This window comes from Mesoplodon mirus (genome assembly GCF_964341445.2).
Source record: "Mesoplodon mirus genome assembly, chromosome: 17".
Classification (NCBI taxonomy): domain Eukaryota; kingdom Metazoa; phylum Chordata; class Mammalia; order Artiodactyla; family Ziphiidae; genus Mesoplodon; species Mesoplodon mirus.
The window spans coordinates 68,580,379-68,592,913 of record NC_138993.1 but is presented as its reverse complement, the minus strand read 5'-3'; the positions used below and the strand labels follow the sequence as shown (position 1 = coordinate 68,592,913).

Genomic DNA, 12,535 nt, shown 5'->3' with positions numbered 1-12,535 from the left:
AAAAAATTAAAGTAAAATAAATAAATTTTAAAAATAATAATTTATTTTGAAAAAGAGTCTCTTACATGATGGAGATTCTTTCCTTATGAGGGGGTTCAAAGACTAAATTAAAAGTGAAAAGACTTGGGCTTCCCTGGTGGCGCAGTGGTTGACAGTCCGCCTGCCGATGCAGGGGATGCGGGTTCATGCCCCGGTCCGGGAAGATCCCACATGCTGTGGAGCGGCTGGGCCCGTGAGCCATGGCCACTGAACCTGCGCGTCCGGAGCCTGTGCTCTGCAGTGGGAGAGGCCACAAGAGTGAGAGGCCCGTGTACCGCAAAAAAAAAAAAAAAAAAAAAAAGTGAAAAGACTTGACTTCTGGCTGTATTTGTTCACATTAACAAATTAATAACTTTTTAGTATTAAATACCATCTCATAATTGCCTTCAAAATATAGTAATATAGTAAGGCTTCTAATAGACATGGAAATAAATGAAACCATTGACTCAACAAATATTTACTGAGTGCCAGCTGTATACAAGGTGGCCTCCTGTTATCTGTTTCAGTTGCCTTATTAAAATGCTCAAAGTTGGAAATAAAAGAGTAGCTTGCATTAGTTATTAAGTAAAAACATATAAAAACACAAGTCCAAGTTTATCTAGATTAGCTGTATATATTGGCAATTATTAGCGTTAGTCACCTTGACAAATTAATACTCAAAGAAAATCTTAAATTGGGGAATTACATGGGTAAAACTGTGCTAGAGGAGGTCTTATTACCAGAAGTCTGCTAGGCTGGGCTGTCCCCAAACTCAGGACCACTGTCCCAGTTGATTAATTTTTATGAGGCCTTTCTTGATTGCCCCAGTACTAGAAACACTTTATCAATGCTGTGCAGGCTGGCCTTGGTTTATCATGCACCCATATACAACACATTCGTAAAGAGGACCCCTTTGATTTATATGAAATAGTTTAAAACTACAGTTAGCTCTTGAACAGCATGGGTGTGAACTGCACGGGTGCACTTGTAGGCAGAGTTTTTTCAATACGCACTTCAGTACTACAGGACTGGAAGTTGGTTGAATCCGCGGATGTGGAACCTTGGATACCGAGGAACATGGGGCGCTGACTGTGAAGTTATACCGAGGTGTCGGGCCCTGAATCTCCAGTTCAAGAGTCAACTGTATTAGTTTCACCCAGCTTTCTAGTTTGGATTGTGGGAAAACTGAAGTGTATGTGCATGCTTAGTCTTATGACTCCTGATAACATATCAAGTGCTAATCTGGTAGGGATTGGGGAGAAATAATTGGATTTAAATAGGCAACGAATTTCGTATTTTCCGAGTTTTTCAAAGGCCGACTTGGAATACAAACAGCTGTGCAGATCATTTCTTAAATGAGCTGGGTCTCAGCACATGGTATAAATAGTGCTGTGCAATAGGAAATACAGTGTGAGCCATTCAGGTCATAACAAAACTTCTACTGGCCACATGATAAAAAGAAACAGGTTAGATGAATTTTAACTATACATTTTTAGCCCGATATATCAAAAATATTATAATTTCAGCATGTAATCAGTGTACAAATGATGAAGTGTTTAACATTCTTTTTTTCATACGGAGTCTTCAAAATCAGGTGTGTGTTTGACCCTTCCAGCACATCTCAATAGGTTAAGAGGTAAATTTCAGGTGTTCAGTAACTGCCACACCTCCTCTTGGACAGTGGTGGTCTAGAATTTGGTTTTCTGAATGTGAAGCCATCACTGGGTTTATAACCGGTCCCTGAAATTGCCACTGTTGAGAAGTGACACTCATATTTAATAAACACTGAAACTGAAGAAACTTCTTCAGCAAAGACTCATCTTCATCTTTCGCACGTTTCCACACTGGACATGTTTTAACAAAATCAGAAGTATAAGAGAAAAGTAAAGAGTAGGGCTGTCCCAGAGGAACTGTGAGAAAGATTGGAGAGTTGAAGGGAGTCTGAGTCCCTTGTGGTGAAATTATGGGGTGAGATTAGGGAGAAGGCTATCAGTGAACCTGAAGGTTGTGTTTTTTATATGTTATTTTTCTATATTCAGTGAAATCTCTGATTTAGCCAACTAAGGAAAAAATCCATTTTAAATTCCAGACAAGTGGAACGTGAGCCCATCACCTCCACAGCCCTGTAGTAATTTAACTTTGTGTTAATGCAGTACTTTCAAGAGCAGTCCTTTGGGTGTTTTAATGGAGGAACTGGGAATTTTTTTCCTATCCAAAACCACTGGTCCGTGGGGGGGAAATTAATCCCTGTTACAGTCAAGTAAAACACAAGCTAATTCAGTTTTTCTAGGAAGAAATATAAAATAATCAAGGGACTTGCTTTTAATGTTAAGAACAGGGAACATTACATTGGGAAATCATATTACGTTTCCTTAAGAGGTATGAACACAGATTGTGGGGGTAGAAGCTTAAAAAATCAAATCCAGGTAAAGGGGCGAGGAAGGGAGAAGTCCATTTGGTTTTTTTTTTTTTTGGTCGCACTGCACAGCTTGCTGGCTCTTAGTTCCCCGACCAGGGATCGAACCCATGCCCCCTGCAGTGGAAGCGCAGAGTCCCAACCACTGGACCACCAGGGAAGTCCCTCCATTTGGTATCTAGTGAACTACTGAACCTGATGCTTGGTGGACATGAAAACAAATGGCTGAGGTCAGCCTACACTGCCATCTCCCATGCAGGGAGGTGTGGAGCCGGTAGGGGCATAGGAGCTAGGGTTGGGGTGTCTTTTACCCTGTGGAGGAGACTCCATGGTAATTAATGGGTTCGTTTAAGGGTTCTATTTGCATATAAACTGCTGATACGAGAAAATCCTGGAAGTGGTTGGACGCAGACTCAGGACGACGTGTTACCAGAGGAAGGGCTAAGTGAACACACATATGCCAGGATGGAGAGGACAAGCCTTACACTGTCACCCTCCATCCATCACTGTCGTATGTCAGAAGGCATGGGCGTACCCATGCTCTGGCATGGAGCATTGTGAGTGTCATCACCTCTGCTTTGCCAGCTGGACCCTTGTGCTCACCTGCTAAAACATGTGAGGCCTTTCTTTAAATCATATCCTAAAAGGAATTAACTAATACGTTAGCTTTAGGGTTATTTTGGCTTTTTTTTTTTTTTTAAAGCCTTGGTGTCTGTGAATACTTGTCTGCTAATGATTGCTACCAAATGCCCAAAGAAAATAATAAATTCCTGGGGCTTCCCTGGCGGTCCAGGGGTTAAAACTCCACACTTCCAATGTGGGGCGTGCGGGTTCGACCCCTGGTTGGGGAACTAAGATCCCACATGCCAAGCGGCAGAGCCAAAAAATAATAATAAATTCCAATAAATATGTAAACACCCCAGTGCAGTCATGTCTAATGTAACAAGGCTCTGTCGTTGTGGCTCGTAACTGTGATCTCTTGGTATTACATATAAAACATAATTAATTTCTACAAGTGAAATTATCCATAGTTTGCTTGATGGAACTAAATATTCCCATATACAGTGGTTTGCGATAAAGAGAACTTGGCTCCCAGGCACTGTGCCACCTGGGCTACTGGAGAGGCACTGCTCTAGGGCAGCAGGAGGTGGGGGGAGGCTGGCGTGGGCTCGCTGTAAGAAAGCGTGTTACACGACCCAAAGTTAAAACCGAAATGGGCTGTCACGGAAAGTGACACCCGTCACTGACGGTCCTGAAGTCAAGGCCCCGTGGCCCCCTGCTGGAAACATCTTGGAAGGGATTCCGGCCTTCCCATCACTGCAAGGGAGATTATAGGCACAGCCTCCAAAAGCGCTCCAGCTACTCCTACACCGTTGTTCTGTGATTCGTCAGCTCCTCGCCCCTTCCGGTAGATAATCAGGTGCTGCGGATTCTGGAGCTTGGAGGAGTTGCTCCAAAGAGCCAGGCCTGGTGCCCGGGATGCAGCGGTGAGCAAGCTTCCCACCTAGGGTGATGCTCCTTGACCTTTAGCATCAGAATCACCTTGGGGGCTGGTTCAAAGGCTTACAGCTGGGCTCCACCCTCGAGTTTCTGAGTCCGAGGTTCTGAGTGGGGCCTGAGAGTCTGCCTTCCTTACAAGATTCAGGGCGGGTCCATGGACCACACGCTGTGAGTGGCACTGGGTTAGTGCAGTGGTCTCAACTGGGCGTGATCCCCTCCCACCCCCCAGGACATCTGGCAAAGTCTGACATTCTTGCTCGCCACCACTGAGGGCTGGAAGTGCTACTGGCATCTCATGGGTAGAGACAAGGGAGGCTCTAAACATCCTACAATGCAGAGAACTGACCCACCCAAACGTCAGCAGTGCCAAGGGTGAGAAACCCCATCTGGGGAAAATACAGAAAAATCAAGCATTTGCAATAAAATGTGAGGCGAATGTAGTGATTGATTGTGCTGAGGGCAGTTTAGGTGCTACGCTGGGCCTAACTTAATCTAGGGGGTCAGTTAGGGGCACCGGGGTGTGTGAGACAGACCCTGCCCTTGGGCAGTCAGGCGTGCACACAGTAGGACCACTTGCTGTTCTAACTGTGAATAAAGCCCAGTGAATTGAGAAGGGAGGCTGCCCAAGAGAGAGGGAGTGGGTCGCACAGCTTGAGTGACCTTTGGCAGCTGAATAGGACGGCAGGATTCTGCCGGGAACGTTCTAGCCTAAGAGAGTGGAATGTGCAAAGCCCAGTGAGCAGGTTGACCCGTGTGCCTGGAATATAGACCGAGGGAACCCGGAGAGAGGCTGTGTCGCCCAGCAGCAAGGCCTTAAATGCCATTCTCAGCATTGGGACCCTTTTATCATGTCAGCAGCAGGAAGGATTGGAAAGGCTTACAGCAAGAGTGTTCGTTGTGTTTTATGGGACAGTGGATTCCAAATCGGTGAGGCTTTCTTGTTTGTTGATCATTTGGCCTGGTGAAAAGCCTTCTGATGCCTCAACTATACAGCCAAATAAAGCTTTTCTGTATTCTATTAATTCTGCCTGTTTGTACATTAAATTAGGAAATTTGACATACGGAGAGTCCTAAGAAAAGCTGAAAGGGTCAGAAAATGTTGGCCTTTGTGTCCTTTTGCTTGACTTCCGAATCTCTCCAGCCATCATAGCCTGTTTGTGACTAGGACACTTTCCCCGCCAGCCTACTGGGCCCTTGACAGCATGGGGATCAGTCCTGTTCATGGTTTGTTGAGAGACCAGGGGGCTTGGCTGGATGCAGACCCTCGATATGTTGAGAGGAGTCTCCACCCACACGTAGAAAGTTCAAGGCTCGCAGCACTTCCCAACCCAGACCCCACAGCTGTTTCAGGACAGGGAGCCCAGGACTTTCATCCTGGGGTTTTGCTGATGATTCTTACATATTCACTTCACTCAGGATCTGCATCTCACACACACACACACACACCCCTTAATTGTTGGTTTCTTGCTCAAGCAGTTTAATGAGAACCAAGGTGCATCTTTTCACTGAACAACAAGCTTGGCACATTTTGGTGACAAGGTGAGAGATCAGCCACCCCCTTGCATCAAAGCCCCATTGGAAGACCCTCAGGATCTGCATCTCACACACACACACACACACCCCTTAATTGTTGGTTTCTTGCTCAAGCAGTTTAATGAGAACCAAGGTGCATCTTTTCACTGAACAACAAGCTTGGCACATTTTGGTGACAAGGTGAGAGATCAGCCACCCCCTTGCATCAAAGCCCCATTGGAAGACCCTCTCTCTCAAACCTGCGGTGGTTTTGCTGATTCATGTGCAACAAACACTGAATGCTTTCTGGGGTCCCGGCACTATACCAAGTGATTTCTTTTTTTTTTTGCGGTACGCGGACCTCTCACCACTGTGGCCTCTCCCGTTGTGGAGCACAGGCTCCGGACGCGCAGGCCCAGCGGCCATGGCTCACAGGCCCAGCCGCTCCACGGCATGTGGAATCTTCCCAAACTGGGGCACGAACCCGCGTCCCCTGCATCGGCAGGCGGACTCTCAACCACTGCGCCACCAGGGAAGCCCCCAAGTGATTTCTTTTAATGTGTAGTTTTTAGTATGGTTTTTAATACATGCACATAGTTAAGAAAATTTAGACAGTATAAAACATTACCCGGTGAAAAGTAAGACTTCCTCCCTTTAATTTTTCTTCTTAAAACTGTTCAGAAACTACTGTAGTTACTTTCTTGTGTGTTCTCCAGAGATATGTTTTGCATTTACAAGCATAGTTATGTAACTTTTAACACAAGTGGCCAGGTATTTCTATATATTTTTTCTCTCTCAAGTAGGGGATATATAGGTAATGTTGCCCCCATTTTATTGATGAAGTCACTGAGACGGTTAGTAAAAGTAACTTGCCCAAGGTTACTTGGTAAATGGCAGAGCTGGAATTTAGACCAGGAGTTCCGGTTTTAAGCAGAGGTGACCCAAGACTAATGGGCACCTCCTCCAAGCAGGTTCACTTTGCCCGACCTCAAACTTAAGGGTGTTTTTAATTTTAATTTTATTTTTTTAATTAATTTTTTAAATTGAAGTATAGTTGATTTACAATGTTGTGTTGATTTCTGCTGTACAGCAAAGTGATTCAGTTATATATACATTCTTTTTTAAATATTTTCCATTATGGTTTATCACAGGATATTGAATATAGTTCCCTGTGCTATAGAGTAGGACCTTGTTGTTTATCCATCCTATATATAAAAGCTCACATCTGCTCACCCCAACCTCCCCCTCCATCCCTCCCCCAACCTCCTCTCCCTTGGCAACCACCAGTCTGTCCTCTATGTCCATGATTCTGTTTCTGTTTCATAGGTGGGTTCATTTGTGTCATATTTTAAATTCCATATATAGGTGATAACATATGGTGTTTGTCTTTCTTATTTTTGTAAATTTATTTATTTATTTCTGGCTATGTTGGGTCTTCGTTGCTGCACGCGGGCTTTTCTCTAGTTGCGGCGAGTGGGGGCTACTCTTTGTAGCTGTGCGCGAGCTTCTCACTGCGGCAGCTTCTCTTGTTGCGGAGCACGGGCTCTAGGCATGCGGGCTTCAGTAGTTGTGGCACACGGGCTTAGTTGCTCCGCGGCATGTGGGATCTTCCTGGACCAGGGCTTGAACACGTGTCCCCTGCATTGGCAGGCAGATTCTTAACCACTGCGCCACCAGGGAAGTCCCATGTCTTTCTCTTTCTGACTTACTTCACTTAGTATGATAATCTCTAGGTCCATCCATGTTGCTGCAAATGGCATTATTTCATTCTTTTTTATGGCTGAGTAATATTGTGTATATTACTCAAATACTGTATATATTGTGTATACACATCGTGTATATATACCACATCTTCTTTATCCATTCATCTGTGTCAGTGGACATTTAGCTTGTTTCCATGTCTTGGCTGTTGTGAACAGTGCTGCTATGAACATAGGGGTGCTAAACTTAGGTCTTTTTTAAATGTTTGTTCACCATCTACCTCAATGAGGAGGTGAGGGTGTCACAGAGGAACAGAGAGGAGCATCACTGTGCCCTTTCTTCTCCACCTGAGCAGTTCAGCTCTGGCCCCCAACTTGCATCCACCAGCCACCCGCCAGTGGATAGCAGACCCTCCCTCCTCAGAAGCCCATTTAGGGACCATCACTTATCACTGGAGCTCATCCCCACCCAAGCTGCTTACTACAGTAGTCACATTTCTGGTGATGCTTTGGCTTCCCATTGATGCTTGAGTGTCCATGCATGTGGACTCACTGGTCCTGCATCCTGCATCCTTCAGAGCTATTCCACGATGGTAGCAGAGCAGAGGTTCCTAAGCCACCAGGTGTTCAGAGAGCCCAGACTCCACCTGGAAGGGGTGGACACTCTCAGAGCAGTGCTGGACTCCAACCCTGGGAGTGGTCGAGATTCTCAGAGCAGATTGGGGATTCCCGTCGCCCCCTGTTGGGACAGCAGCAGCGACTGCTGGGTCCTGTGCAACCAGATGCAGTGCATACACCCCCAGTGGGAGTTCTCGGCACGCCCTGTCAGAATGGCCTGTTAGGTGACTGGCCAGGTGGGAAGAAGGAACTTGCCCCCTGGGGACTCTGCCTTGAGATGTCCTTGTGGCCAGGGCTGCATTACAGTGCCTCCCAAAGGCTCTGGGCACCTGCTGGGGTCCCCTTGAGAAGGGGATGTGTGTGCCATGTAGAGGGTGCTGTCTAACCAGAAATGGGGGTCTAACACACTCACCCACAGAGAAATGCTGTCCGAAGACCAAACTGTTTTTAAATTGTGGCTATTGAAGGTGCATGCTTAGAATTTTAGTTCCAGGTGTTAACAAGACTGAGCTATGTCGCTTGACTTTTGTATTTGTCATTTCTCCTGACTGGCAGCTAACAAGGAGGGGACGCGTTCCACGTTCTGGGTGTTGCTAAGTATCCTTCTGGGAGCAGTGGCCATGCTGTGCAAAGAGCAAGGGATCACTGTGCTGGTAAGACCCGAGGTGCCGTCGGGGCCTGTCTCCCTACAGCCCCTTTCCCTCCCGTAAGGACATTTGGGGCTGCCCTGCCCCTGTGACCTCCTCTACTGCACCCCGTTACCGGCCTTCAGTCCTACACCGTTCTGGACCAACTAATTACCTGTGCTGTCCTGCCCCTGGCGGTTTGCGTGGGAATTGACTGTCTCAGTTGCCTCTCATCAGAACTGGTGGACACGGAGTGGGGACAGTTCCTGAAAAGCGGTGATTAGCCCTCTTGGAGAGGTCCTAGGGAAAAGAGAAACAAGACTGCTGTGGCTTTTCTGGGGTGCTCTCGTGTTTCAGCAGCCCTAAATAAAGTAGTGTTCTAAATACAGCAGTGTTCTGACCCCACCTCTGCTCCTGGTCCCAATTAAACATGCATTGATGTGTGTTATGTTACACCCAGCTTCCCCCGGAAACATGAGGAGAGGGCTCTGAAGAGTCCAGGCATGCACCTCCTATGTCCGATCTAAGTTGAAGCCCCAAAAAGAGAGAGGCGTTGGAATGCACTCTCCTTTTTCTCCATTCCAGCCAGTTTCCCACCTTACATTATTACAGGGAAGCTGAGACATTAGGGCTGTGCACGGATGTAGAGAAATGGAAAACAGAGATGGGGGGCGTGGCTCGTATCAGAAGCTGTGGGAAAGAAAGAGTGGTCCGAGCTCTTTGGGGTCTGACACCAGCCGAGGCAAAGATCGGTGGTTTTATTGGGCTTGGTCTGTAAGATTAAGGTTAGCCAGCTAGGAAATGGCATAGAATTACTGTGCAAAGATACTTGAATTTCATGAGTTATTTTTTAAAAGTTTGCTCTAAACCAGTGTTTCTCAACCTTGGCAGCACTGGTATTTGGGGATGAATCATTCTTTCTTTGGGGCGTGTCCTGTGTATCATAGGATATGTTCCTGGTCTCTACCCACTAGATGCCAGAAGGACACCCACCCTCAGTTGTGACAACCTAGAATGTCTCCAGACATTGCCAGCCACCCCCTGGTGGGAGGGGGAGGACGAAGTCAACCTGCGGGAAACACCGCCGTAAACCCGTGCTTGTCTCAAAGTGTGGGTTTTGAGGACCAGTAGCATGCACCACCTGGGAGGGTATTAGAAATTCATGATCTCAGACCCCACCCCAGGCCTGCTGAATCAGAATCTCCCCTTAACAAGGCCCCCAGGTGACTCCTACGTCCATCAGTGTTTGAGAAGCACTACAAAATTAGGTTGAATTTACATGAATCAAGATACGGTGAAATTGAGCAACTTTCAAAAAAATCTGACTAGAATGTGGACATTTCAATGATGAATTTCCGCGGGAAGGAGGAGGGAGTGCCAGACTCGTGTTTGGCTCAGTCCTCGTGACGACATGACCCCGTCATCCCTGGGTGACTGTCCTATAGCTCCCAGGCAGAAAAACAAACAGTATAAGAAGACAGCACAGCTCAACAGGGAGCGTCTGCCTTCTAGAAAATGGTTCAGACCCAGGCAGAAATGGCCCTCTGTGACCCACTAAAATCATTCATCCAATGGGTGGATAAAATCAGGATTCTGTGAAGTGATTAACCCAGCACTGGCCTGTGTATTGGATAATTAATGGCTCCCAGCATTTGTGGGAGGGGGTTAAGTAGGGAAGCCACCCTTGCTCTGAAAACCACAAACTACCACTGGCTTCTGATGATTTATGATCTTCTTTGCCACGAAGCCCCTTACTAAAAAGAGCCCCGTCATTGAGGGACACCTTGAACCGTCTACGCAGTGTATGTTCTGACCACTTTACCTGCTTCCGGCAGGGAGTTCGGCCACATGACGTTGCTTGCAGTGGCCACATTTGTAGGAAGTCCACTGCAGGGTAGAGAGTAGAGTCCAGGGCCAGATGAGCCTTCAGCCTGTGACCGTAGGTGTCGTAGCTTCAAGGGCAGCCATCACCTGCTAGAAAGGAACTATCGTGATGCTACTGGAAGCTACTGGCATCAGCGGAGCTGCAGTATCACACTCCCAAGGGCCAGTGGCTCCACGTAATTGGAGTTATTTGTCATCCCCCTAAAGGTTGTGGGCAGAGGTGGCTGTCCTCCACGCAGTGGGGTCAGGCTGGCCGAGGCTCTGCCGTCTTCAGGGTGTGGTTTCCAGTGTCACTATGAATATCTCCATCATCTCTGCCACAGCAGGACAGGAAACCGAGGGGGTCGGGTGCCCCAGTCTATGCCCAAACCTCCAAGATGGCACGTTATCACTTCTGCCCGCATCCCATAGGCTGGAACTCAGTCACGTGACCGTGCCTTCCTGCAGGGCTGGCTGTGTGCCCGGCAGGAAGGGAGATCTAGCGGACAACCAGGAGTATGAACCTGAGAGGTCTCCGGAGCCCCACCGGAGACTCTGTGTTCTGCTCCCTCTCTTCCGTGGCATTTGCCCAAATCAGGCAGCACCTGGGGTTCCTGAAGTGTAATTACTTACTTGGCTGGATTTTCAAGCTTGATGACTGCCTTTATCTTCTTAGGCGTGACCACTGCACAGGTGTTGGCTCTTACAACTAAGGGACTTTTATAGTAAAGAAAAAAATGGAAGAGGGACCTCTGCAGAACTTTTCCTGGGAACCCCAAAGGTCTAGCTCTCCTGCATCTTATAGTAGTCTTATATGCAGACTAACGGGGATTTACTGGATAATGAATTTGATGTAATACATGAGCTCATTTCATAGGAACGGTAGGATTTTTTGCTTTTGTTTTTAGAGCTAAAGAGGTCATCTGTGATGATCTAATCCAGGACATTTCTTGTCTAGATTCAGCAATAAAATTGTGACGGATAATTGTTACCTAATCAGAGTTAGGCTGTCCCATCGCTGATTCCTTGCTTTGCTCTCTTAGGGTTTGAATGCCGTCTTTGACATCTTGGTGATAGGCAAATTAAATGTTCTGGAAATGGTCCGGAAGGTACTACATAAGGACAGATCATTAGAGGTGAGTATCTGCTTTTGTCTCCAGCCCAGATGTGTTAAATGTCAAGTACCAGCGGATTTAAAATGCCATTTTCAAAGTATGTCTTGCGACTTTGAATTCTAAAATAGCCAGCCCTTTAAAGCACGGTGTCGGTGCGGTTCAGCCAGAACTGCTGCACCTTTGTACCTGGCGTGGCCTGAAAGCTCTGAGACGTCAGGGGCCTTGCGGTGTCCTTCCAGAACACTGGCGTGCTCAGGACTGAGGGCCTCCTCTTCAGAATGAGTCTCCTGGCCTTGGGGGGAACAGGGGTGCTCTATGTGCGCTGGAAGATCATGGGCACCGGCCCTCCGGCCTTCACCGAAGTCGACAACCCTGCCTCCTTCGCCAGTAGCATGCTGGTCAGGGTGAGTCCTGAGTCTGCCCTCCGATGGGTCCTCTTCTTTGCCCACCAGATTCCCAGCTCTCCCCTCCCTCCCTCCCCAGTACCCACAAGAGCTCCCATAAGCAGAACACCTCCACGTGTGTTTCCTCTCCCCAAGGATGTTCTAGGATGAAACCAGGTTTTTATTAGGGCGTTGAGAAGGTATAAACCCTTTGTATTTCCTTTCTAAACGAAATTAAAGAGGAGCGGTTTAGAAAATATCAGGTTTCTTGCCAGCCTCCTTAAATTGTCCCCTAACCCCATCACTTTGGTTATAAAGGAAATAGACATGGCGGGGTTAAGATAAAATATAACCAGATCGGCAGTATCTTTTTTTTTTTGGCCACACCTCGCAGCATGTGGGATCTTAGTTCCCCAACCAGGGATCAAACCTGTGTCCCCTGCACTGGAAGCATGGAGTCCTGACCACCCCCTGTGGTCTCTTTAAAAGTCTGTGGTGTCCAGACTTTCTTGTAAAGGTTTGCTTTTTCTGAAGGCCAAGGGTATCTTAGCTGTGCCTTCAGAGACAGAAATCAAGGACTGTAGGACCCTATACTTACGTTGTCAGGCACATGGGTGACCCCTGGACCTCAGATTTCCTGGGTCACAGACTTTGGGCATCAGTGAGTAATCAGGACATAGTGTCACCAGAAATATAACAAATGCATAGCAGAGTCTGGTGGCTTCGCTGTATTTTTATCTATTAAAAATCTCAATGGGGCTTCCCTGGTGGCGCAGTGGTTGAG

At 47.1% G+C, this 12,535-nt stretch overlaps 1 protein-coding gene across 1 annotated transcript in view; it reads left to right on the top strand.

Annotated features, from left to right (window-relative positions):
• The window catches only part of TMTC4 (transmembrane O-mannosyltransferase targeting cadherins 4), a 62,455-nt gene that overhangs the window by 26,058 nt on the left and 23,862 nt on the right, over positions 1-12,535 (top strand). Inside the window, exons 6-8 of the mRNA XM_082601934.1 lie at positions 8,320-8,417; positions 11,297-11,389; positions 11,608-11,772. Coding sequence (XP_082458060.1) covers positions 8,320-8,417; positions 11,297-11,389; positions 11,608-11,772 — 356 coding nt within the window. The remainder of the gene's footprint in view (positions 1-8,319; positions 8,418-11,296; positions 11,390-11,607; positions 11,773-12,535) is intronic.